The 26,460-nt window shown below is 55.6% G+C and overlaps 1 protein-coding gene across 2 annotated transcripts in view; it reads right to left on the bottom strand.

Annotated features, from left to right (window-relative positions):
- Window positions 1-8,435: 8,435 nt before the first annotated feature.
- TRPV4 (transient receptor potential cation channel subfamily V member 4) overlaps window positions 8,436-26,460 on the bottom strand; it is a 35,307-nt gene continuing 17,282 nt past the window's right edge. For both annotated transcript variants that reach the window (XM_021703492.2, XM_021703490.2), the window contains exons 3-16: window positions 25,672-25,844; window positions 21,467-21,619; window positions 20,617-20,757; window positions 19,756-20,054; window positions 18,248-18,427; window positions 16,831-16,989; window positions 16,480-16,572; window positions 15,981-16,054; window positions 15,102-15,267; window positions 14,781-14,847; window positions 12,164-12,480; window positions 10,986-11,113; window positions 9,605-9,726; window positions 8,436-9,145 (exon numbers count right to left, since the gene is read on the bottom strand). In XM_021703492.2, coding sequence (XP_021559167.2) covers window positions 9,003-9,145; window positions 9,605-9,726; window positions 10,986-11,113; window positions 12,164-12,480; window positions 14,781-14,847; window positions 15,102-15,267; window positions 15,981-16,054; window positions 16,480-16,572; window positions 16,831-16,989; window positions 18,248-18,427; window positions 19,756-20,054; window positions 20,617-20,757; window positions 21,467-21,619; window positions 25,672-25,844 — 2,215 coding nt within the window. In that variant the 3' untranslated portion in view covers window positions 8,436-9,002. The remainder of the gene's footprint in view (window positions 9,146-9,604; window positions 9,727-10,985; window positions 11,114-12,163; window positions 12,481-14,780; window positions 14,848-15,101; window positions 15,268-15,980; window positions 16,055-16,479; window positions 16,573-16,830; window positions 16,990-18,247; window positions 18,428-19,755; window positions 20,055-20,616; window positions 20,758-21,466; window positions 21,620-25,671; window positions 25,845-26,460) is intronic.

Here is a 26,460-nt window from a genome sequence, read left to right on the forward strand (position 1 = left end):
CGGTCTAGAGTCAGGGTGGGGTCAGAGCAGCCCCCCGGGGGTCAGACATCTCCTCCCCACCCCCCCCATGAGCTCCCCGGTCTCCTAGAAAAGGAGCAGAGAAGGGGCATAGGAAGTCACAGGGCCTACAGTGTCCCCCACTGGCCAATCCAGGTGAAGACCATTCTAATAGAGGCTCCAAGGACTACCAGTCCCCCTGCTCCTCCCTCCTCCTCTAGGTTCTCCTTCCCCTCCTCCCGTTCCTTCCCAACACAGAATTGCACCCCCATCCCCACTCTCTCCAAACCCTGTACTACCACCTTCCCCCTTCTCTCCACATCTTACAGGGCTGCTGGACACAGTTGTACAGGCTGTGCACTGCACAAGGGCACCTCGTCCAAGGAGACACCATTTGCATCCTAGACTTGTATATTTATTATGGCAATTTTCCGAATCTTGAGGAAGGGGCGCCATTTTCCCTATTCGCACAAAGGCACCACCGGGGCTAACAGTGGGCCTGCCATCTTAGACACCAGTCAGAGGGACCCTACCCTCCCTTCTTCAGGGGTTTCCCTAGGAGCCAGCGAGGAGGCGACCTACTGGTTTTAGTTGGGAGACCCAATCCAACTCCCTTCCTGCAAGCTGCCCTCCAAGGCCTGCCGCGCACCATCAGGGGTCCGGGGGGGAGGCAGGCAGGGATCCCCCCTTCCCCGTTATGTCCCCAAGGCCCGAATTCCCCGAGCCCTGGCCCCTCTGGCACTCCGGAAGCGGTACTGTATCTCTCCAAGGCCTGTTCAAGCACTAAGTGCATTTACAAATCTCTGAGAATGTTTTTTTTTTATACTAAAATTGACCATTATATTCTACTGTGAGAAGTGCAGTCTGCACTATATTGTTTTAAAAACGAAGAGAAAGAAAAAAGAAGGAAAACACAGATGGTGTCTCAGCTGTGGAATTGTTTTGTAGCTCTTGTTTTGTTCTTCCTTCCCTCCCTCCCTTAGGAGTAAAATGGGCCGTCTCCTCCCCTGCTGACCGGGCGCGGAGCCCTGAGGAAGCAGGCCAGGAGCCTCCTGGCACCCACAGCGCTGGGCATTCTGTGGGTCATTTACTTCTCCAGCTCTTTAGGAGTGGACGCTGCCATGTAACCTGTTTGTGTCCGCTGGGTCACGGCCAGCGATGGGTCTGCAGAGTGGCTGAGGCAGAACCAAGCCTGGGCCCCGTGGCTCGTTCCCTGAATGGTGCGGAGGTGGTCTGGGGATGGTGTCCCCCCCGCATCACTACATTCCTTCCCAGCTTCTCCTCTGTGCCTGACATACTCCAAGCTTCCGTGGGGGGCAGTGCGGCTGCGGGCAGGCCAAAGTGGCTGGGCAGCCCCAGCACACACCCACCCCAGGCTTGGGTGCCAGGGAGGGGGCGGATCTGCAGGAGACCACCCAGGATGCTCAGCATTTAGCAGGCACTTCATTTGTGCTGGGCCTTTTCATATAGACCACATCTCCCTGGAGTCTCACCACATCCTTGCAAGGTAATAAGTGTTCCAGGAAGAAACTGAGGCTCAGAGATGTGAAGTGACCTGCCTAAGGTCACACGGCAAGTCTGAAAAATTGGGGTTTGAACCCCACGGCGTGGACTCTTTTTCACATCCTGTCTCTGCCTTATCCCCTGGCAGGGGAGCCTGCCATCTGGCCTGGGGGGACCTGGAGAGCCCCTAGTTTGATGCAGTCCTCCCCTCCCATGCACAGAGCCCTACCTGAGTGCCAGGTCCTTCTGAACTAGGTCAATGAACCAAGCATAGCACGCCTCACACCCTGGGGAGCAGCCCAGGGGTTGTGCCGGGTGATGAGCTGATCAAGTCAGCGCTGCACAAAAGGCCACCGGGGGTGACCAGAAGTGGTATGTAAGCGGCAGCTGACAAAGCGCCTTTCTGACCTCCCAAAACAGCCTCACACCTGCACCATCAGATGTGTGACGAAATCATCCCCATTTTACAGATGAGAGCGGCCACAAGGACGGTAAGAAGGAGCCAGGTTCTGGCATCAGGACCCACACCCTGGCTCAGGCCGCCTCCAGACCCCCCAGATCTCTCCCGCAGCCTCCACCCTCACACGGAGCTGAAGCCCGCCTGCGGCCCCATAGCACCCCAGGAGGGCCCTGGAGGCAGGCAGCCCAGGAGGCCCAGCCTCCCGCGTGAACTAGAAGCAGGTGGGAATCCTGGCTTTGCTACCTGGAGTGACCCTGAGCCAGACAGGGAATTTGAGGACATAACAGCACGGGGCAGAAACTTGGGGGAGGGGCAGAGCAGCGGGGTCTAGAGCCAGGTTTAGGGCTGGGCGGTGGCCTGTGGCCCAGCTGTTCCCACCAACGTGGTCTCTGGGTAGCCCAGGTCCCCATGTCCCGGGCCCACTGCCAGGCCCACCCCCACTGGGGCATCAGGGGAGCGCAAGGAGGCAAGACTGGAGCAACCCTCTAGGCCAGGTCCCCCTCATTTGGAGATGCGGGCTGAGGACGGACCCGCCTCTGCTCTGGGAAAGCCTCACCCTCTGTGGGCTGGGTCGGCGGGTCCACACGCAGGACGGCGGGAGCCCGTGGTACAGACAGTCCCGCTGGGGCTCTCGCCCTGTCCTAGCAGCAGCTTTGGCCGGGCTCCTCCCCGGGAGCAGGGCTGGCTGATCTCAACAGGCCCTCCAGCGGGCAGCACCCCTGCCCTCCATGTATATAATCACCTTGGACTACCTGCCACATTGGGAGGACAGCACGGGTGACAACGACATCGCCATCAATGCTACAACGGTCCACGGTCACTGCAGGCAGACCAGTCCCCAGGCTCAGTGCTAAACGGTACCTAGTCCCCTCCTGACCACTCAACACGGCGCGGGTGAGGGCAGTGAGGCCCCCGGAAGGGCAATCATTTTGCCCAAAGTCAGCTGAGGGTGGAGAAGGGAGAAGCAGCTGGGACAGAAGCCGGGCCTGACTCAGAGTCTACCCTCGGCGCCACCGCACTTGGCAGAAAACACAGGAGCACCCCCCCCCCCCGCCAGCCCCAAGCCCCAAATATGGCCAATTTGGCTCCAGCGCGGAGCTACAGCCCGGGGTCCCGTGCTCCCCGGGGGCAGGACTTCGTGCTGGGTGAAGGGGCCGAGGGGGAGAATCTGCCATCTGTCTGCCCCCCACCCCAGGCAGAGCCGCAAGCCTTTCTCTAGGTCTCCTGTGGGGACACGGCTCCTTCTCTCCCTTTAGCCGTCTTGGGCTCACACCACTTAGAGCTGAGCTGTCCGACGTGGTCGCCACGTGTGGCTGCCACATAACCTCCCCTAGGTGACACCTCCTGTCATTGACAACTGCTAGAAGATCATCACCCCATCTTAGACATCAGAGGGGCGGGAAAGCTTGGGCAAATATCTGAGCGGAGGGGCCGGTGCGGGGGACACTCACCTTTCCGGGGTAGCTCTGTGCTTTCCTGACTCTGCTTTCCTACCCGCCGGCCGTTAGAGCACCTCCCCACTCCTGGAGAGGGCAGGCAGGCAAGGTCAACCCCTGAACTTGCCCAGCAACAGCCAGCGACTTCAACTTCTCAGCTTGGAACCTACACTCCGGCTGCCAGCTGGGCGGGACTCCGCCCCCACGTGGGTCCCACGTGCGCGCTGTCCCACGTCACACCGCGCCTGCGCCACCCGGGCTGCCTTCAAGGGCCCTCGTGGGCCCCACCTGCTCCCTGCGCGGGCCTGGAAGGTGGGGCCCAGCCAGACTGATATCACAAGCACATTACAACCACGTGGGGTTGAACATAGGAAACAGGTGGTCAAGTCCCCTAGGGAACAGAGCCTGCTTGGGAGAAGATGCCCCAAAAGTTAGGCGTGTTATTTCTGTCATCACCAGGTCCAGCTGCTTTTCACCTTGGAAAATGGGTTTCCAGGTTAAAAGAGTTAGAGAAACAGATGCATCCCCCTCCCCCCACCCTAGAGATGCACAAATTATATTAGCACATTAAAGGCTCTGAAAAGTCCTGCAGGCAAGGTACCCTTTTAGCTTTAACCCAGCGTTTCCCTAATATTTTTGATCACCTAAGTTTTTGTTTCTATCCATTAACATCCCAAGGAACAAATACTTCAGGAAATACCGAGTCTTACCTCTTGTGTTGCAATTAGGGAAACTGAGTAAGTTCCTTCTTCTCTCTGGTGACGTGTGGCCCTCAGTTTCCCCAGTTGGTGGAGCAAGGACTGGAATCCAACCCTGACCTGGAGTCATAGGGCCTCAGTTCTGGGGCCACCACATCCTAATTGGTCTTTGTTCACCGTGTTGTGCTAGGCCCGAAGGAGGGAAAAGACCCTAAAGGAGAGAGAAGGAAGCCCTCATTTGACAAGGGGGGGTGTACCCTGATATTGAAAATGACAAAAATGCGGTTCAGAGAGGGAAGGCAACTTGCCTGAGGGCACACAGCAACTAGGTTCTAGACTCTCCAGAGGCAGATCTGGGCCACCTTCTCTCCTTGTTGAGAGGTGAGGGAATTCCTGAGTCTTAGAGCCTCAGGGTGCACCTAATGGGGAGCTCAGCTAGGGGCTCTTCCCGGCCAAGTTGGCTGGTTCCAGGTTCCCTCTCTCCTCTTCTGAGAAGGTCTCTGGGTGTGACTACAGCGGCCCCTGGTGGCCAATCCCCAGGATCAGCAGTCCCACCCTGCATAGGCCAAAGGCTGATCTGTGAGATCAGATGGATGCATCCCCAAATGAGATGGGGGTGGGGGGGGTAATAGCAAGCGGGACTCTCTGATGTCACTGAGCACCTAGAGATTCTGAGAAGACTCTCTGCTGGAATCTGGGTACCTGGGTTCCAGTCCCAGCTCCACCGAACCTCCCCTGTCATCACCTGTTAGAACCCATTACAGCCTGTTATGGTGGAGAAATGGATGTGCACACGCTTTGGAAAGGCCAAAACACTAGGTAAAAAAAATCCTGCCAAATCTCTAGAAGGGTTCTCCTCCTAAGACAGAGGGGGGAAATCCTAACTCCACTGCATCTAGGCTGTGTGTTCTTAGGCAAGTGTGTTTACTTCACTGGGGCTCACTTTCTCCATCTGTAAATAGGGTTCAAAATGTATTCTTGTATCTCCACGATTTGGGCAAGGTATCAGGAAACCCTGACTCACTGGTTTAAATGAGAAAGAAAAATTTTTATCTCCAACAATCATAAGAAGCCCTAAGGTAGGGCGGCCCCAGGGTGAGTTAATTCAACAGCTCAATGGTATCATCAAAGACCCCTTTCCATCTTTCCATTCTACCAAGCGCCTTCATGGTCACAAAATGGCTGCTGCAGTTCCAGGCATCACATCACAGACCTGGCAGTGCCCAGCAAAGACAGTGTCTTCCTAGATTGCTCTTATTTTCCCAGAATCCCCCCTCCTTCAGCAGACTTCCCCTTTTGTCTCATAGGTCAGAACTCACAGGTTCACGTGGCAATTCCTCGACCAATCCCTAGTAAGGGAAATAGAGTCACAGTGGTTGGCTCAGGGAAGCCCCTGACTGTGGAGCAGAGTGGAGAACTCTGAACAAAACAGGCGCTGTGAAGAAGGAAGAGGGGACATGGCTTCTGGAGAGGCCTCAAACACCCACCCTTCAGTTCCCACACGTGGTTCCTGAGACGCAAGCACCGAACACTGAGCGCAGTGCCTACCACTCCACGTTCACCTGCTTCCTCCTCTCCGTGATTCCCTCCAAGAAGAGAAGATGCCCAGCCCATCCTCCCTCCCTGGGCTTGGGTCTCTGTGGCCAGTGCCCTTTCCATCCTGTCCTCTGCCTCCACCACCACCCCTCCTTTTGCTTCATCTCATAAGCCTGGGGTGAACGAAGATCTCCCCATTGCCCACGATGGCTTTGGGCTCCTAAAAATGAAAAGGTAGTGGGTGCTTGATTCTCATGCCAATGCTTTCGCCAGGGAGTCAACAATTAATCAGTATGAACAGAGGCCCAGAGTCTTTAACGGCTCCGTCCAAACCACCGAAATGATCAGAATACACATCTTGCAGGCGAGGTGTGGAGGCTGCCGGCTACGACGTTATTACATTCGGAAATGTCAGGAGTGTGCGTTCCGGGGAGATGAACAGTGTGGTTGAAAATGGCTTTTGATTTTTAAAAAATCCCCAGCATTCATCTAAAACAATAATAACAGCTAATAATAACAGGGCATGTAATAATGAAGTATTCATAGGCATAAGAGGTAATTGTTCAATTAAGATCTGAGAGTTTCTGAGACTGTCTTTTCTGATGGGGTCCCATTGTTTTTGACTCTAGTAGCGCTAATTATTTCCCAGTAGTACTCTAAACTTGAGATGAAAAAAGCCCTCCTGTCAAATATGACATACAAGTGCTTTATCATTATTAAATACACATACACGCACATAATAAGAAATCCGGGGTGGAATAAAGTTAGGGGTATGTTCAAAGAGAGAAAGGGTTCTAAATGGGAGCCGACAATCTCGGGGGGCTCAGCGAAAGTGGTAGGTGACAGCGAGGGTCTACAGGGCAGAGGAGCGACCTGGCCTTTTCACCTGTCACCCCTCAGGGGTCAGAGTGTTTTCTCTCCAGAATGGGCTCCGAGGGCAGAGTACAAGCGTTCAAACCCCACCTCTACCACTTCCCAGCCAGGTGCCCTGGGTAAGAGTCTTCACCTCTCTGAGCCCTGGTTTCCTCATCTGAAACGTGGGGTGTAGAGGATATTCTGCATCCATTAGATATTGCCACAAAATCTATGCCTGCCCTTAAAAAAAATAACCACTGCAAAAACTCATTGGCATGGGAGAACGATTCTTTCTCATGCATCTTTTGGGTTCCTCTGATGTCACCCAGGCTTGCTGCGCTCCGTGGAGCTCTCAGCCTCCTTTGGGGGGGGAGGGGCTAGCCCAGTCATGTCCCTTAACATGCCATTGATTAAAACAAATCTCACAGTCAAGCCAGGGATGCAAAATTGTGCTTTGCCCACAGTGGGAGAACACCGTCAGGCTCTCTTGCAAAGTCACGGGCAGAGCGAAGAGTGGGGGAGGGGGCCGTTGACACGGTAGGGCCCAGGTACTGACGTTGCCAGTCTGCTCGGGAAGTGCCCCCATTCCAGTCCCTGTGGCCTGGGGGAAGCCAGTGCCACCCCCGGCTCCGGCTCTGCCTCTCAGAGGTCCCGAGAGATTAGCAGGTGTCGGAAAGCCGTTGAGGTGAAGGGTGGGCATCTGGAAAAAGGCCTGCAGCAGCCACCAGCGGGCCCAGTCATCAGGGATGCCGGGCAGGAGAAACGACCTTTCTCCATTTGTCCGTCGGCTTTAGGACACTGCGGCTTCCTGCCTGCTGATTGGCTGAAGCATGAGACACGTGACACCATTCTGGCCAATAATACAAGAGGGGAGGTCATTCGGGAAAGGTTTCCGCCCTCATAAAAAGAGACACGAGAAGAAACACCACCGTTACGCTCCTCACGCGGCATTGTCCTTCCTGCCAGTAATACTCTGCCCACCTGCATTACTCTCCCCCACCAGTATTACCCTTTCTACCAATATTACTCTCCTCCCACCATGACTCCACCCACCCTCATTACTCACCCCACCAACATTAATCTGCCCCAGCATTGCTTGCCTCCCACCAACATTAGTTTTCCCAACCAACATTACTCTTCCCACCTGCATTATTCCCACCTGCAGGGGAATAATAATACTCTCTCCCTCCAATAATACCCTTTCCCCCCCAATAATACCCTTTCCATCAATATTACTCTCCCCAACATTACTCATTCTCACCAACATTACTCTTTCCCACCAACATTACTCTTCTCACACCATTACTCTATCCACCAGCATTACTATCCCCCTGCCAACATTAATCTGCACCAGCATTACTCTCCTCCCATCATTACTCTCCCCCCACCATTCTTTCCCACTAACATTCCTCTTCCCACCATTACTCTTTCCCACCAACAATACTCTCCCGCACCAATATTAATTACTCTTCCCCATCAGCATTACTCTTCTCCACCATTACTCTCCCCTCACCAATATTACTGGTGCGCCAACATTACTCTCCCCCACCAGTATTACTCTTTCCCACAAACATTACTCTCTCCTACCAACATTACTCTTTCCTGCCAACATGACTCTCCCTACATCTATGTTCTCTCCCCGCCACTAACATTACTCTGCCCAGCATTGCTCCCCTACCCAGCCAACATTACTCTTCCCCCATTCCCTTTGACTCCATCTTCTCCCTCCACTCCAATCTCACTCACATCTCTTAGGCTCACACCACCACTGCTGCCCTGAGTCCAGCCTCCTTCCATCACCCTAAACACCACCTTGGTCACTACCACTGCTCCTCATTCTCATCCCTGCCCCCCCCACCAGCATTTCAGAGCTCCCCCGTCTCACTGCTGTCATCCCCATGCCCATTACCACTCCCCCCATCATCATCCCTACCATCTTCACCATCAGTGAATGAACAATTTATTGGGCACCGACAAACCCCAGACCTTTTACAGAACACACTGAAGGCATGGCCCCACCCCCAACGCAAAGCCGGCACGCTGCTGCACAGGGGGCCGTGTGCAGCCCAGGGCCCAGGCTGGGGCTGGGGTTGGCCGGCGGTGACCTGGAATGGGATCCTGAGGCCTCTGCCAGATCCCTTTGGGGGCGAGGATCATACCACTTTCCTGAGAACAGAGCAAATAAATAATGGAGAGGCAGGGCACTGAGCCCCCGTGGGCAGAGAGGCCCTCGCCTTGGCTTATGTGACTCCATGGGAGTGAGACAGGCAGTCAGGAGCCTCATGCCCCGGGTGGGGAGGCGGAGCTGGGGGCAGAAGCCTGGGGGCCAGAGGGTCCTGGGGCCTCCCCTTCATCTGCGCCCGGCCCTCGCCTCTGGAAGTCAAAGGAACACATGGGGGACGCCCCAGGGAGGCATCGCTGAAATGCAGGTGGAGTAGAAACAGGCAGGTGGAGGGACGGGCTTGGGCTGCAGGCCAGAGACCCTGCCCAGCCCACAGCCCCTAGAGGGGAGCATCATCAGTCCTCCACTTGGGGGGGGTAACTCTGCTGGTGGCCGTCGCAGCTGGGGTTCCCCACGTTGTCCAGAGGCACCACCACTTCGTCTGGGTTCGAGTTCTTGTTCAGTTCCACCACGCGCGGCACCACCGAGGACCAGCGATCTGTCAAGAGCGTGGCGGAGGGAGGAATGAGGATGGGTGGAGAATGCACACACAGGTACTGAGCACCTCCTGTGCACTGGGCACTCCACAGCCATCTAAAGGGGGAGGATTATCATCCCCGTTTTACGGAGGCGGAAACTGGGGCTCAGAGAGGTCAAGACGCCAAACCCAGGGGCACACAGGAGTAAGTAGAAGAGCCAGAATTCAAGCCCAGGTCAGAATGGCTGAGGGCCCACGTCCCTGCATCTCATGCACCCAGTGTAGGGGAAGGGAGGTGCCCCAGACGTTCACGAGCAACAAAGGCAACAACTCAGCGGCTGGCCCATTCTACGGACGTGAACAGTGAGTCTCCGAAAGGGAACAGGACTGCTCAAAGCAAATCAGGGACGAGGATGACCAGGGCTTCCCCTCTGCACCCCTGGATCTCTCCCACTTAACCCCCCACCCCCTTGCACTCACCCCTCCGGAGGCGGCCCACGGTGTGCGAGAAGCCATAGTACTGGTAGTTCTCACTCTTGCCTGGGTCCTCGTTAATGATGCCCAAGTTCTGGTTCCAGTGAGACCAGTTCACCTCGTCCACCCTGGCGGGGCCACAGCAGGCAGAAGGGTCGGGGGAGCCCCCACCCCGACCGTATCCCTTCCCCACCCCCAGGCAGCCTCCCTGTTCCAGCCCCTCAGCACATCCTCTCCGTTCCCTAAAAATTCTGGTAAAATACACATAACATACAATTTGCCACTTTCACCATTTTTAAGGATACTATTCAGGGGATTAAACATAGCCCCCTCTCCCCCCGTGTCGGGTCACCACTCCTGCTATCTATTCCCAATATTTCCCATCACCTCCAAACAGAAATTCTGTACCCATTAAGCTGTAAGTCTCACCACCCCACCTCCCCGTAACCTGTGTTCTGCTTTCTGTCCCTGTAGATTTGCCTATTCGGGACATTTCATATAAATGGAATCCTACACCGCGTGGCCCCTTGACTGTGGCTGTTTTCACAGAGCATTACGTCTTCGAGGTTCATCGTGCTGGAGCCTCAGGACTTCACTCCATTTTGCAACTGAATCATCTTTTCTAGGGGTGCACCGCGTTTTGCTTATCCGTTCATCTGCAGCGGACACCCTGCTTCTTGACGCTCCCTCCTCCACTTTATGGGACGCCCTGGCCAAGGCAGCAGGCAGCCCCTTGGGCCCCAACGGGCTCAATCTAATTTCCCCCTTGGAGAATTATTTTTTGTCATTTTCATCCAACCTCCCTATTCGGAGCCATTTCAACAGGTCAGGACCCAGCAAGGAAGGTACATTCACTGTTCCCGTTTGACAGATGAGGAAACTCGGGCTTGTTGCACGGTTCATACAAGATCACAAAGCTGACCACTCAGAGAGTCAGGATTTGAACTTCGGGTTCCAACTGGACAGGACTGCCCAGCCAGCCTACGAGGTGGGTTCTGGTATTGTCCCCACTTCACCGACGAGGAACTGGCTTTGCCTGACTCCAGACATGACGGTCGTACTCTATGCCGGCAATCACTTTATGAAGAATGATTCACCCTGAAAGAAAGGATTCACCCCGGGGTTCCCCTAAGAAGGGGGCATTCCCTGTGCATCTGGGTAATGGCCCAAGTCCATCGATTCCGTGCGGCTGGCCCCGGGGGTTGGTGCTGTCATCCGTGGAAGAGACCCAGGCTGGGAAGGAAACTGACTTGTCCGAGATCACCTGGAAGAACTGAACTCCGGTCGGGCCCATCGGGCCTCAGTGGCTCAGGAAGTTGCAATGGGTAGAAAGGTAAGGAGGCTCGATCGGCGCAGGATGGTTCGGCCCCGCCCGCCCCCACCTCACCTGAAGCACCACCTGCGGTCTGGGGTGCCGTCCGAGCTCTTGCCCACGGTCACCATCTCGCCAGAGCGGAAGGCCTTCCTCAGGAACACGGGGAAGGAACGCTCGATATCCAGGATAGTGGTGGCCCACTGCAGCGGGGGAGCGGTGGGCAGGCCATTGGTGAGCCTCCTCCTGTCCCCCCTCCCCCCCGGCACCTACTGCCCTCGTGGCAGAAATGATGCGCATCCCTACTGCCCCGGAAGCAGGGTTATACATTCAGAAACCCACGGGTCCCAGCAGGAGCACAAATGGGTGAAGCAGGATCAGAGGCAGGAAGCCCCGTGACACATGCACGATGTCACCAGTCGGTGCTGGGAAGCACCAGGGAGGGGTAGGGACTGGGGCACACCCGAGAGCGCAAGCCCTGTGGGGAGCAGGCCCCTGCCTCCCATCCCCCCAAGCACTGCCAGAAAGGGATGTGGGCCCACCCTGCCAGGCTTCCAGCTTTCCAGAGAGGCCTGAAGTTCGGATTTTTATGGGAAATCTCTTCATTTTAAAATTTTGCATGAATTTTTTTTAAAAATATGGCAATGCAGAAAACATGAATCTTTGTGGGTCAAACCCAGTCCACAGGTTGCCACTTTGCCTCTTATGAGTTACACCCCATGGAGAAACTGAGGCCTGGGAAAGGGAGTGGTCTGCATAAAGATTAAGAGCAGACGGACGTTCCCCCCCCCCCCCCCCCCAAGACCCAGAACTGGGAGGATGACCTTGGGGCTTTTTTTTCTTCTCACTGCCCCATTTCCTTGAAATGCACCGTAAATGTGGTTGCTCCATTCCTGGGCCTTGTGCTCGCGCTGTTTGTTGTGAGCCCCCCAGTTTATGAGCTGTACGTGGCCTGAGAGGGCTGTGACCCCCTGGGCCATTGCTTTCTAGAACTGCATAGAACACTTGGGGAAACAAAGGCAGCAGCTCCCCTGTGCCCACGAGGCCCACGGCCACGTTTGCTTCTCAGGGGCAGCGGAGCCTGGGTAGCCCCCAAGCTCCGTCTTACGGACAGGGAAGCGGAGGCAGAATGAGAAGACAGAGCTGGCCCTGAGCAGAAGGCCGAGGCGGGGCATGCCGTGGGCCAGGTCTCCCCATTCTGGAAGGGGGCGGTGGCCGGCAGGGTTGGGGACGCGGGGGTCCCGGGGCGTCACCTGCAGCTTCCAGATGTGCTTGCTCTCCTTGGAGACCTGGCCCACCGTCTCGCCCATGAGGGCGATGAGCATGTTGAGGAGCAGCACGAAGGTGAGGATGATGTAGGTGACCAGCAGGATGATGAAGACCACCGGGTACTTGGTGCTGCTCAGCATCTCCAGGTCGCCCATGCCGATGGTCAGCTTGAAGAGGTCCAGGAGGAACGTGCTGAACGTCTCGCTGTCGCGGCACGAGGGGTACGTGGGCACCGTGCAGTTGGTGTGGTCTTCACTGCACACCTTCATGTTGGCACATGGGTTCAGAAGGGACACCAGGGCTGTGGGAGGGGGTGGGGTGACATTCGCTGAGTGACGACACGCATTGACAGGGGGAGAGCAGCGTTCCCATTCAACAGAGGGGACAGCTGAGGCTTGGTGAGGGGAGCACACCGGCCCAGGGTCACCTGGCGTATGAGCCAAGCCAAGGGTCCAAAGCCTTGGCTCTTTCCACAGACTCTTGCTAACAAAGAAGAAGGTCCCGGGATCTAGTCTAGGAGTTCTCAGCCAGGGGCCACGTTTCCCCTCGGGGACATCTGGCCATGTTCGGCTGTCACAACCAGAGGCAGCGCTACTGATACCTAGCGGGGAGAGGCCCAGGGGACGCTGCTAGACATCCCGCCATGCACAGGACGGCCCCCACAGAGCATCATCTGGCCCCAAGGGCCAAAGGGGCCAAGGCTGGGAAACCCTAATCTATTGCTGGTAGAGGTCTTGGGAGCCTGGAAGGTCAGCATTCCTGGGGGGAAGACCCTCGGTCACGCTCCCATTTCCCAGCCCACACCAGCTCACAGAGGAAAGGTGCAAGCTGAAACCCGGTGCCAGGCCTGATTGTTCTAGAAGCCATGCCTGCTAAGGCCCTTGCCCCGCCTCCAGACATCTCAAACTGATTCTGGCACACATCCCTTCCTGCTGAGCCCAGGTGAAGCTTCTAGATTCTTCTCAACACAGTTTAGCAGCAACAACGGCCCCTACACCGTCCAGGGCAGGAAGCATGAGGAGGCTGAGCCCCTCAGTCAGCGGGGCATACAACCTCCTAGGGCCTTCATCCTGGGATTACAGTGAGCACGTTTCAACCCATATGCTATTGCTGTTCAGTTGTGTAGCGGCTGCCCACACATGTGTCGAGAAGGATTCTGAGACCTTATCTGGACCTATCAGAAAAATCACTTTGCAATCCATTAGCAATGTCTGCCCTGGGCACAAAATGCCCATGTGTCATGTTTCTGTTAGGTCAGCCTCAGAGAAGGGATCTAGTGTCCCCTATCAGGAGAAGCCCTGCAACCAAGCTGACCACTCTGTTGCTCATTTAACCCCTAAGCTCCTGCCTCAGTTTCTGTAATTAGGACTGCAGTAGGGCTGGACTCTTGACCATTGCAGATCCCCTGACACTCTGTCTAGTTCTTCCCAGTCCTAACCCTGGCAGGGGGCAGCTGTGTCCTGTCCCTATCTCCCCAGCCGAGGCTACCGTTCTGCTTCCCCCCAAATAATCCACGCAGAGCCTCGGAGCCATCTGGGTTAAACTATCACGACCATCAGATCCTGATTCAGTGCTCATCCCCAGAACAGCCTCCTCAGACGTGAATGTGGCCTGGTGAAGTCTGAGGTAGCCGCTCTCTTTTGGATGCCAGGCATTGGATGGCAGCTCACCCACCTCTTGGGGACCTGCCCAATGGCTCCGTCAGTGTCCCCATCCCTGGCCCTTCCCCCATGGCCTGTGCCACTGAGGTCCCTGGGCATCATGACACTATGGAGAAGGCACACTGGAGACAGACAGAATTGGCCTGAACTGGTAGATTAAGTATTCAGATTCACCCTTCCCTGTACCCATGTCCCTTCAACGTGACTTTGCGGGTCTTTCCGTCAAGAGGTAGAATCTATTTCCCCACCCTTTGATCAAGGCCGGCCTGTCACTTGCGTTCACAGCAGAGTGAAGCAGAAGGGATGCCGGGCAGTGACCTTGAACACTTCCACATATGTTCTCAGAACCCTCAGACCACCATGGGGACACGCCCAACCCGGCTGGAGGATGGATGGCCACAGGGAAGAGAGCGAGGTCACCCCCACCAAGGCCATCCTCGCTGGACCGGCCAGCCGGCAGCCAAACCATGGCTGGCCACAGACACAGGAGCTCATGGAGATGGGCCGAACCCGGCCCGGGTTAGCACTACTGCCCAGCTGACCCAAAGATGTGTGAGCAGTAATAAACAGTGGTTGTTTTAAGGCCCTAAGTTCGGGTGGCTTCTTTTGCAATAATCACTACTATGCTATTTTTACCATTTCCTAGCTTTGGAACTTGGGCAGGTTATTTAACTTTTCTAAGTCTCAGTTTTCTTACCTGTAAAGGGGACAACAAAGGCACTGACTAATGAGGCAGGGATGGAACAGGACTCAGCCCAGGACTCGCAGACCCCTCGCAACAAAGGCACTGACTAATGAGGCAGGGATGGAACAGGACTCAGCCCAGCTCCTGGCGCGCAGAGAGAACCTAGCACACGCTAGTTATTGTCCTCCCCGCAGCAGGCTGCCCTTCTGGTCCTTGCGCCACCCCTACCAGGTCACCTGGCTCCCCAGAGCTCACCTGAAGCGTAGCCAATCATGAAGAGCAAGTAGACCAGCAGGAAGCGGAAAAGGTCTTTGAAGAGGATCTAAAGACCCCAGTGGGAATATGGAGACAAACATGAGACACATGGTTTCTCATTTTCCTGACTTCTCCATCCCAAGGGTTCCCACCTCCACCCTTGTCCCTTCCCACCTCCACCGATGTCCAAACCCTCCCTGCGGCCCCCACGGTGCCCCGTGTCCTCAGGGCCGAGGGTACCATCTACACACGTAGGCTGCACACATCCTGTGTGTGGCTCCCTCCATGGACACATGGTCCAGAGGGTTCCACAGCCCATACCTTCTGGATCATGATGCTATAGGTTCCCGTCAGCTTCAGCCCGCGGGTAAAGTAGAGGGCGTTCATCCACCCCAGGACCAAGGCAAAGACCATGACAGCCAGGTAGGCTTCAATTCCCGCCAGGTAGAGGGCCGCCGAGACAATCACTAGCACGGAGTAGATGAAGCTACAGGCAGCAGAGACCACAAGAAGACCCAGAGAGGAGAGAGGACAATGAGGCACCGGAGGGGGAGACATGCCCCCAAGCCCTCTGGGGGACCAGGACATCCTGATGCCTTCTTGACCCCCCAGAAGAGAAACAAAGTGGATTCACTGGGTGCCCCAGCACTCTATTAACCATGATGTCAATTAGCTGGCCACTAATGTGTGTGCAATGGCCCTGAGGCCCTAAAAGATCCCAAAGTGATGCCCTTTGGAATTGCTAGAGAAAGTGGTGTTGAGGGGAGATTTTGTGGCTAAGTGGATTTCATCGTTCTCTAAGAAAAAGGGAAAAGATGTCGTGCACATGCAGCAACTGATCCGGTGCCCCAGGCAGACATCATTAATCAAGCACAGCACTCTTCTCATGGCACTCCTGGCAGACATTAGCAATCAATCACCAGCATAAGAGGTTACATTACTTCTATATAAGGTGTATATGGCGATAACTCTGTGGCAACCAGAATCTTGCTTTAACCAGAAGACTCTATTGCTTGGCATTGGTCTTTTCCTGACTTTGGGCTACAGCCATCAGGGCTGGGTGAATCCACTCCTAATAGAGTCACCTCCCCCCAACCCCTGCCCCCAAATCTGGATGACGTCCCAACCCCAATCCCACCTTCCTCACCCAGAAGCTGGCAGCCCGTGGACCTCGACTCATTAGAGGGGACCTCTACTCACTAGAGTAGCTGGAAGGAGCCATCAATGAAGAGAGAATTCACTCCTGGGCATTTCTTCATGAACAAGTCTTTGATCTGGAAGAGGGGAGGAGGCAGGTGAGAGGGGTGGAGCTGTCAGGAATGCAGAGGGGAGGGGAGGGAAGGGGAGAGAGGGAGGCAGAGTGTGGTCCAGAGACAAGACGATGGGCTCTTTTTTTTTTTTTTTAAGATTTTATTTATTTACTTGAGAGAGAGAGAACATGACGGGGTGAGGGGGGATGGGCAGAGGGAGAGCAGACTCCAAGACCCCGAGATCATGACCTGAGCCGAAGGCAGACGCTTAACCGACTGAGCCACCCAGGCACCCCAAGATGATGGGCTCTTTTCTGTTGGGGAAAGAGGAAAAAGCAGAGAAGGAGGGTATAGGCCTGGAGGAGGTGACAGAGGAAGGGAGTGGAAGGGGGAAATAAAAGGAGGAAGGAGACGGGCAGGGTGGGTGCAGTTGGGGGCCAGGCACTCACATTGGTGAAGAAGAACAGGACCCCGGTGAAGAGCGTGATGATCTCGCCGGCCAGCCTCAGGTAGTCCACAGTGGTGCGGTAAGGGTATGGGGGCTGGGGGACAGACGGCACGCAGGTCCTCACCCAGCCCCTCCAACATCCGGCCCCGGATCCAGATGATCCCCAATGCTCCCCAAACATCTGGATCCTGTGGATCCTCTTCCTTCACTCTCTCCCCCCTAGGTGCGGCGGGGGGGGGAGGGGCCACCTCCCCATCCCGTTCCTAAGCTCTCTCCAGTCCCTCCCACAGGGGACACCCCCAGAGGAGGACCCAGCTGTGCCCTGGCTCCTGTCCAGCTCCCGGCCACTCACGGTGCCCTCCAGCGGCTGGTAGTAGGCGGTGAGGGTAAAGATGACCATGGCGCACAGATAGGAGACCACATTAATGTAGAAGGACACAGCGCCAAACTTGCGCCACTTGTCCCGCAGCAGCTCATTGATGGGTTCCACGGCCAGCATCTCGTGGCGGTTCTGTGGGAGACCCGAGCAGGGGCCACGTGGGATCCAGGCAGGCCGACTGCAACACGCCAGCCCCCACCCTCTGCCCCGAGAGCACCTTCTCCTCCTAACCCACTCTTCAGCGACACTCAAGGATCCACGGGGAACTGGATGGGGATTCCGAATCACCCCCACACTCCTGGGCTCAGGATTCGAGGCTCTGCCCAATTCTGCCCCGACTGACCTTTCCAGGCTATTCTGGACTCGGAGGACCCAGAGCTGGAAAGCTATTCTCATGGTCCCCACACTCCAACCTGCGGATGGTAGGTACCAAGCTGCTGGTGGCAAAATCACCCAGGTAGCTTGTCAAAATATATAAATCCCTGGGCTTCAACCTCAGAAGTTCTGAGTCAGGAAGGAGGATGGGGAAATTTAGCCCCAGGATGATAGACACTGGATTCACCATAATTCTCCAACTCTCCCCCGGGGCTTTGAGGGGGAGGAAAGCCATCAGTAATTGAGCCCCGCACAGTAGTTCTCTATACAGATCCCCGGGCAGACACTACCAATCAATCAAAGCTTGCACCAGAGATGCTAAACCTCCCACCACCCCTGACCTAAATCAAGTTAGTCACTAATTTCAAAGATGAGGGAAGTGAGCTCCAGCAAGGGAAGGCATCTGTCCGAGCTCACGGAGCCGGGGAGGGAAGGGAGACCTACAGCCCGTCCCCAGCATCTTCTGCCCCATTTGTACAGCATCCTGTCCCGTTAATGACTTGAGTTTCCTCATAAACATGGATTTGTGCAACAATGTAGCCACAGAGATGCCATTGCAGTGTTATTCCTGATAGTTAAAGGCAGAAACGAACCCAAATGACCAAGAATAGAGGAATGGTTAATTAGAACGTGGTACATTTACTCGCAGCGATGATATTGCAGAAGAATATTTAATGGTGCAGAACGATGTTCGCGAAATACTGCTCAGTGAAAAAAGGAGCTTTCAAAACTTCATCTAACGACTACTAATGATAATAGCTGACATAGAATGTTTATTCAGTGCCAGACTGTTCTCAAAGGAACTCACTTGGTCCTCCCAACAACCCTACGGGACATGAACTATCCTTATCCCCATTGTGCAAAAGAGGAAACTGGGACTCAGAGAGGTTGGGTCAATTGTCCTGAGTCACACAGCATGTAAAAGTTGCAGAGCCCCTCCCAGTGCCAGGGTCCTTTCCCTGCTCTCAGCCACCCCCATCCTTCCCTAGGCTCTGTCTCCTGCCCTAGCGCTCACCTCAATCTTGCTGTTATACACCAGGATTTCCAGCACAGAGGCCTCTTCCCCACACGTGTCCAGGGAGGAGAGGTCATACAGCGAGGAATACACCGGCCCGTAGGCCCAGTCCTTGAACTTGCGGGACAGGTGTCTCGTATCCTCGTGTGTCACCTCCCGGCGGATGATATGTTGAAAGACCTGCACGGCAGCGGGAAAAGGGAGGGTCAGGGGGCCCTGGGGAGGGACACCAATGCTCGGCCCCTCACATCAGAGGGACCCCAGGGGCCCATCACAGCCCATCTCGGGGCAACCTCCCAAGAGAGCAGGATGTAGCGGGGAGGAAGTATTTACGGAACATGCCCTGTGTGCTCACATCATCTTGTTCTTACTCTTACCGTCTTGGTTTTCAGAGGAGCAAAGAGGCTCAGGGAAAAGAAGGGTGCTCCCTAGGGCCACACAATCAGCTGAAGCCGGACTGAACCAGGCCAGCCTCAAAAATCGGAATCGGAATGAGTATCTTTTTTATGTAATTAAAACAACAGTGAATCGATCTTATTAACATGTTAAATCTAGGAATAATTGTTAGATCCAGTCCTTCCTGATGCCTCTATCTGCAGCTTACCCCCAGGGGATACTGAGGAACAGAGAGGGGGTGGGCATTGCCCAAAGCCACACAGGTTAGTAGGGCAAAAAGCCAAATTTTAAACCCGGGCTTTTTCCATTACCTCAAGACTCTTTCATAAATTGCGATTTTAGTAGCTTTTGCTATGTTTTTAATAGAACAATAATAATCCCTGCCATTTACTGAGCACATACTACCCATCCCAGGGCCTTCATTAAAGAGCTTGACGTGGATCACCCTATCTAGTTGTCAGGTGGTACCACAGGGTGCTGTTTTCATCCCCATTTTGCTGTCGAGGACACTGAGGCACAGAGGGGCGAGGGGAGATGCCTGCAGTCACACACTGGGAAGCGGCTGAGCCAGGCTTTGGACCCAAGTACTCCTGACTCGGGAGCACTGCAAGCTTGGTTCTCAATCAGGGCCATGGTGGCCCCCAGGGGATAATCCCGCAACGTCTGGAGACTTTTGGGGTTGTCACAGTGGCAGGGGGTGCCACTGGTCTCTCAGGGTTCGAGGTCAGGGATGGAGAGAACCTGAGCAGGGCTGCTCGGCAGGTTAGGGGCTAAGCTAGGACCCTGATAGTGGATTATAGGGGAGTATACAGGAGTGGGGCCCTGGGACTTGGATTTCTATCAGTGGCTTATCCTAGCTGGCGGGAGCGGGGCATGATCATCCGGTGGCATGGGATGAGGACAGAGGCTCTGGGATGAAGTTGAGTAGCCTGGCTGGACAATAGGGAGCCACAGAAGGTTCTTGGGGCAGGACAATGTGGTTGGCATGATAGGAGGTGGTGTGCATATTAATAATAATGAATGCTAGCAGTCGCCCCTCCAGTGTGTGTGTGCGCGCGGAGGGGCAAGAGTGGGGGGGGCGGGCTGGCCGTGCCCCCCCAGCCTGCACGCACCCCAATCTTGCCCGTCTTGGCCGCCATCATGAGGGGCGAGAGCCCGTCGTTGTTGAGCACGGCCTCCAGGTTGCTGCCGGGGAAGAGGCGGGCACACTTGAGCAGCAGGAGGTCGTACATCTTGGTGACGAACTTGGTGTTCTCGCGGGTGTTGTCGGCAATGGCCACCAGCGCGTGCAGCACCGTGTTGCCGCGGGAGTCCTGCCGCCGCATGTCGGCCTTCTTGTGCGGGTTCTCCGTCAGGTAGTTGACGATGTGGGGCTGGTTGGTGCAGGCCGCCAGTGACAGGGGCAGCTCGCCTGCAGGCCAGGGGGGAGGCAGGGGGAGGCCAGTGAAGGGGGGCGCCCGGGTTGGGGAGGGGCTCTGTCCGCGGATGTTCAGGGGACAGACCCGGGGATGCCGGACACAGTCCACACATTTCTGTGGGTGACGTGCCAGAGGTGGGGTGTGGCCTTGCGATGTGGAGGCCTTGAGGGATTCTTTGAGGGACTTCGTCCCTGAACTTCAAATAACGTGTGCCTTTAAGCAGGGGTGAAGTTCAGCTGGGACATGGTGGTGATGGGGGGGGGGGGGCTCTGCAATCAGACCCCTGGCCCCAGCTTCAGTGGGACTAAAGGACGAGCATGACAAGGTGCCGGGTGCACCAGAGGCTGACCACCCATCACAGCCCCGGGGGCTCTCACGAGCCCCACGGTACAGATGGGAAAGTTGAGGCTCCAGGAGGCCAGGTGATGCTCTACTCCTCATAAGCAAGACCTCGGGGACCAACACCAACATGCGAGCAGAGCTCTAGGTATCTGGGGAGGGGCTGGGGCTGTGGACACCACCACGTCCCCCCAGCCCCCACCGTCCTCTCCTCACCGAAGTAGAAGTAGCCTCCCTCGTCCTTGGGCTGGAAGAAGCGCCCCCGGGCCTGGGCATGGACATCAGCTCCTTGGGCCACCAGGAGCTCCACGTAGTGTTTGCAGCGCCGCTCGATGGCGATGTGCAGGGCGGTCTGACCTGGGGAGGGGGTGAGGGACTGTCACGGGGGTGGGGGGCAGAGTCTGGACCAGGCTTGAGGGCAGGGGCTGGGGGGCTGCGGAGTGTGGAAGTCAGGTGGGGGCTGCAGCCCCAGGCCTTGGCCGGCTCCTCCCAAGGGCAGCAACGGAGCTCCAGACGCCGCCCGGGTGTGGGATCTCTGCTGCACGAGGGCCTGACGAGCTGCCTCGTGCAGGCAGGATGCAGACTCAGAGGAGATCCCACATGTCAGATCCCAAGTGTGGGAACCTGTCTGACTCACAGGAGGCTTTAATCCAGGAGGAGACAAAGGCATCGTGGCCCCACAGAATTTTGGACTCAAGTATAAAATTCACAGACTTTGAATCTTCATATCTGGGAATAGGAAAGGTCAAGTCTGAGTCATAGAATCTCAGAATTTAGACCCGGGGAGGTGGGGCTGGTGATATGCTTGTCTCTTAGCACTGTTGGCCCGTATGACTATCATCATAGAGCCTTAGAGTATCCGGAGCCATGGCATCTCAGGTCCCTAATGCCAAGTTCACGGATCATTAGAACCATTGGAAGGGGGAGTCATTCAACGATCAGTCCCTGGACATGTGCCGGCACCTGGGGCGTAGGTGGAAGCTCTTGGGGTGGTGTGGGGTTAGACGAGCAAGGACAGTGCCCCACCGCCACCCTGCATCACCCCTGCCCTGGCGTGGGGCCCCACCTCGGTAGTAGATGTCCCGGAAGGGCGAGTTGATGAACTCCCTCATGTTGCCTGTCCGCTCAGCGATATCCAGGAGCACAGGTATGGTGTCATTGCGTCCATTGCTCAGATTCAGCAGGGCCTTTGGCAGACAGGTCTTCCCCGTGGACGGCTCTGGGGGGGACACACATACAGGATGAGGGGCGTTCAACCCATGGTATGGAACCACTGGGCAGCAGGGGACAGGGCCCTGGGGCCATGTCACACCTCCCCTCTGAGCCCATTCCCTACCTGCCCCCATGGTGCTGAGGGGGTCCAACAAACTCAGGGGGGCAGTTCTTCAAACTGTGGGGAAGCCACAGCCTACAGAGATTGGGATTGACCAAAGCATAATTTGGAGGAAATTTTAAAAATCAAATAAATGGTGGGGAAGCCTGGGTTAAACAAAGCCAACCATATTTATTTATTTATTACAGTACTTGTCAGAGCCTTTAATATGCTAATGGTGACTGGGAAGCTCTAGAAGTCAGACACAGCAGGCAGCGTTTGCCATCTACTTGAACAGAGGATCTCCTTCCCATGAAGTATTTACACCAGTAAAATTACCTTAGGAGGGGCGGGAGAGGGCTTTGGGGGCCCCACAGATGCAGCAGGAATGACACTGAAGGCCCGCCATGAGCCTTTTCATCTCGATGTCAGATCTCTCTCATGAAGCCAGTCTCTGTGTGGCACAAACGGGTCCTTAACGCTGCCCACGGATGCTCGCTAAGGTCCCTGTGCAATTTTCTTTCCCTTATGTTAATTTTTATGGTTACACGATTTGATTTTATTTTAAAAGAACAAGTCAATGAGGGGCGGCTGGATGGCTCAGTCGGTTCAGCGTTTGACTCTGGTTTGGGCTCAGGTCATGCTCTCAGGGTCCTGAGGTCGAGCCCCGCACTCAGCAGGGAGTCTGCTTGAGATTCTCTCCCTCCCTCTGCCCCTACCCCTCCGCCCTCCCCCCGCCTCAAATAATTAAATACATCTTAAAAAAAAAAAAAGTATGAGTCAACGGAAAGAGAACGCCCCTGTGAATCAGGCACAGGGCAAAATCATGCTGGGGGCTCAGGAACAGCAGAGCAGGAATGGGATCAGGAACAGGAGAGGCAGGTGGGAGACGCAGGTGTGAGTGGAGACGCCTGCTCTGGAGCCAGGCACCTTGGGGTTCGAATCCTGGCCTTACTCCCGATTCCTGTGTGACCCTTCCTCTGCCTCAGTTTCCTTTCTCGCTAAATTGAGGCCACAGAGGAAATTGAAGAGCTAATAGATGTTTGTTGATGAGCCCAGCGCCAGGCAGGTAAAAGTCCTCAGTAAATATTCTGTTGCGGTTATTATTCCACAAGAGGTGCTTTAGGAATTTCTCCCTAGATGCCAGGAGTCAGTGGGCAGAACAAGAAAGACTCACAGAGACCTGAATTCCAGTCCCGGTGCCCCCAGGACTGAGGTCTCTTGGACAAGCCTGGTCCCCGATGAGCCGCTTCCTGCTGTACCCCTGGCGCCCAGCCCAGAGTCACCCAGGAGCTGTACCTTGAATTGAAGGAAAAGCGGACTCCAGTTCCTCATCTGCATAAGTGCAGGGTGGGGGTGCCCCGAATGCCGACCCCTTGGTCGGGGGCAGATTCTCTCCAGACACACCCACACTCGGCTCTAGCCTCGAGGTGTCAGTCCATTTCCTAATTCAGGCAGCTTGCAACTCTCTGTGCTCCCTCCCAAAGCCCACTCCCAGCCCACATATGTCCCCTCCTCAGAGGATGGTGTCCCCCTCCAGCCAGAAACCTTTGTGTCACCCTTGGCCTTGGCCTCTCTTCTTCCCCACATCCCTCTCCCACCAGCATGTCCTATTCAATCCCTCCACCACTCCCCATCTCCACTGCCACCACCCTGGCCCAAGACACCTGCCTGGTTTCCACCAGTCTCTCTGGGTTTCCTTCAATCCACATAGCAGCTGGAGTGGTGACCGCAGAGTACGCTATTGCAGTGAGTCACAGGGCCTTTGCACATGCTGTCCCTTCACCCTCCCCCGGTCCTTCCTCCTTTTCTTTTAACTGGTTAACTGCAACTCATTCCGATTCAGCTCAAGTGTCACCTCTTCCAGGAAGTTCTCCCAGATTTTCCTGACTAGATCAAATCCTCCAACACAGCCGCTTGTTGGCACACATTACAGTTTATAACTGTTTTTATTTCTGTGATTGCTTGATGAATGTTGATCTCACCCAGGAAACTGCGAGCAACTTGAGGACAGGGTTGTGTTTGCTTCATTCACCGTTGCTCACCCCATGCCCAGCACAGCACCTGATGAGCTGGTCACTACAGGTAATTCCAAACCACAGATAACCCAAAGTGGTTTGTGCGGGGTGTGGAACCAGACCTTGAATTTGGACTTCCACACCCCCAGACCCAGGCTGTAGCGGGGTGGGAGGCTCCCAGCCTGGGTCCTGGGATGAAATGCCGAGAGCAGCATCTTCCCAGAACCGGGGAGGGACACGCAGTTCCAGGACTCGGCCACCAGGTGGCGAAGTGGTCTGCCCACGGGAGCGCCCTAAATGAATGCCAAATTGGAGGGTGTCAAACTTTGAGGGGTGGTGGTCACAGACTCCCCTGAAAATCAGATGAGCTCATGAGCTTCTGGCTAGAACAACACGCAGGGGTGGATCCAGGTTTTTCAGGGGCCTCAGACTTATACGATTTCGGGGTACTGTTTATGAAATCAAATATGCAATTATGAATTCAAAATTAGTTGCAGGACCTTAGAAGGGGCCAGAGCAAGCGAGCAGCCCTACAGCTTACTTAGCCTTATGGGTCTCTTGGTTAATCCCCCAATAATATGCACTATTCTCTGCAGTTTCAGGGACCCCCACCCCCAGCCCGCCGCCTCTGCTCATGCACACGGATACGCTCTCGCCTGGGGGCTCCTGGCCTAGGCGAAAAGCCCCTGACTCGGTTGGTCGTAAACACAGGAGAAGCTGGAGCCTTGGAAGCCCAGCCCAGAGCTGAAGACACAGGGGAGGGGTTCGCTCTACCCCACGCTTGTCCCCATCTGTGCCGACTGCCCTTGGGGGTCAGGAGGGGCCGTTTGGCCAAGGGCTTGAATGTGGGTCACCTCCAAATGAAATGGCTCCCGTAGTCACTGAGACGCTCTGAGGGCAGGGAGGAGCCCCGAGGGGTCACAACTCTAAGCTCGTGCCGCCAACAAGCCACACCGTCCTGGCTGCACACCGTGAAGGAATATTTTTGCTAAATCCAGGAATTCTCTTCTGACAGTCACGACACTGCACTGTATCGTGGTGTTCAAAGGATCTGGTTGGTAAAGGTACACGTGAAAAATGTACCTCTGGCCCGGTCCCCCTGCTTTAGCACTGAATTTGGCTGAAATACTTGAAGTCTCAAAAACACCCCTCCCACCCCCGACCTCCCCAAAGCTTCGTCAGCCCCAAGCGGTAGACTGCCGCCGGCCTTCTCGAGACAGGCTCTCCTCTGTAACAGGTGCTGCAGTTCTTAACATTTTATGTTGATTTGTGGGGTCGTTTGGCCAGTTAATTATGGCTCCTAACCCTGGTACCTGGCACATAGCAGGTGACTGACTCAGGTCAAGGGGCTCAGAGGCCAAGTCTGCCAATTTGCAGGGAAGGCCTGGGGCGGCGGAGGAAGATGATACTCTGAGGTACAGGTTGGAGGCCAGACAAGGCTGGGGGGTGAGCTCTCTGGGCTGGGAGAAGTCGGGGCGGTGGTGACTTGGGCTTCAGCCTAGGGAGGGGAGCCCGAGAGCTGTGTGGGGGTGGGGCAGAGCCCGGGAGCAGAAGCAGGAATACCCTGCCAGGACTATGCTATTATTATTCCTTAGTTGACAGGTGGGAAAATTGGGCCTCAAGGAGGCCATACATCCCTTAAGTGGTAGAGGTGGGATTTGAACCCATGTGAGTGGAGTCTGCTTACCTACAACACTGACCTTTCCATAAATAAAGGCTGAAAGAATGAATGAATGAATGAATGAATGATGGTAGCAAAAGCCCAGAGGGGTTAAGTAATATGGCAAAGGACACACAGGACCAGAATCCCTATCCAGTGTTCTTCATGGCCAACACAGCCCACCGACTCAGGGGACGATGCTGAGAGGAAAGGGGGCCCCCAATGCCAGGCCTCCCTCCCCCCCGGCTGACCCGCCCACTATCCCCACCTAAGTGGCTCACCCCGGAACTCCTCGTCAGTCAGCCGCTTCTTGTGGGTCAGCAAGAAGGGAAGCAGTCCATCCAGGTCGGTAGTAGAGCCCCGGGACACGATGTCAAAGAGGATAGGCCGGTTGAAGACTTTAAGGATGGGGGGTGGCTGGGGTGCAGGAGCTTTGGGACTCTGCGGCTGCTTCCTGGAAGTGGGAGAAGGCAGGGTGATGGGAAGGCTCATCCCCCTCCCCTCCACCATCTCTGGCCTGAGGGGCCCAGGGATTGTGGCAGGGAGGTGAAGGGAGCTGGAGCCCTAAGGAGGGACCAGACGGAGAGGGGAGGGAGAGCTGGAGAAACAAAGGAATATTTTATCCCAACAATCTCTACCTAGTACCTACTGTATGTTGGATAGAAACAAATAGACAAAAAGAAACAGACAAGCTTGCCTATCCATCCACCCACGCATCCACACACCCACTCACCTATCCATCCACCTACCCAGCTACCCATCTACCACTGGCCCATCCACCCACCCATCCACCCATCCATCCACCCACCTACCAACCCACCCATCCACCCATCCATCATCCACCCACCCATCCACCCATCCATCATCCATGCACCCATCCCCCATCCCAACCATTCGTCCATCCATCCATCCACCCACCTACCCATCCATCATCTACCCACCTATCCACCCATCCATCCATCTGTCCATCCACCCATCCATGCCTCCACCTACCCACCCATCAACCCACCCATCCACCCATCTACCATCTGTCCATCCACCCATCCATGCCCCCACCTACCCACCCATCC

Source organism: Neomonachus schauinslandi, chromosome 14 (assembly GCF_002201575.2).
Source record: "Neomonachus schauinslandi chromosome 14, ASM220157v2, whole genome shotgun sequence".
In the NCBI taxonomy this organism is placed as follows: domain Eukaryota; kingdom Metazoa; phylum Chordata; class Mammalia; order Carnivora; family Phocidae; genus Neomonachus; species Neomonachus schauinslandi.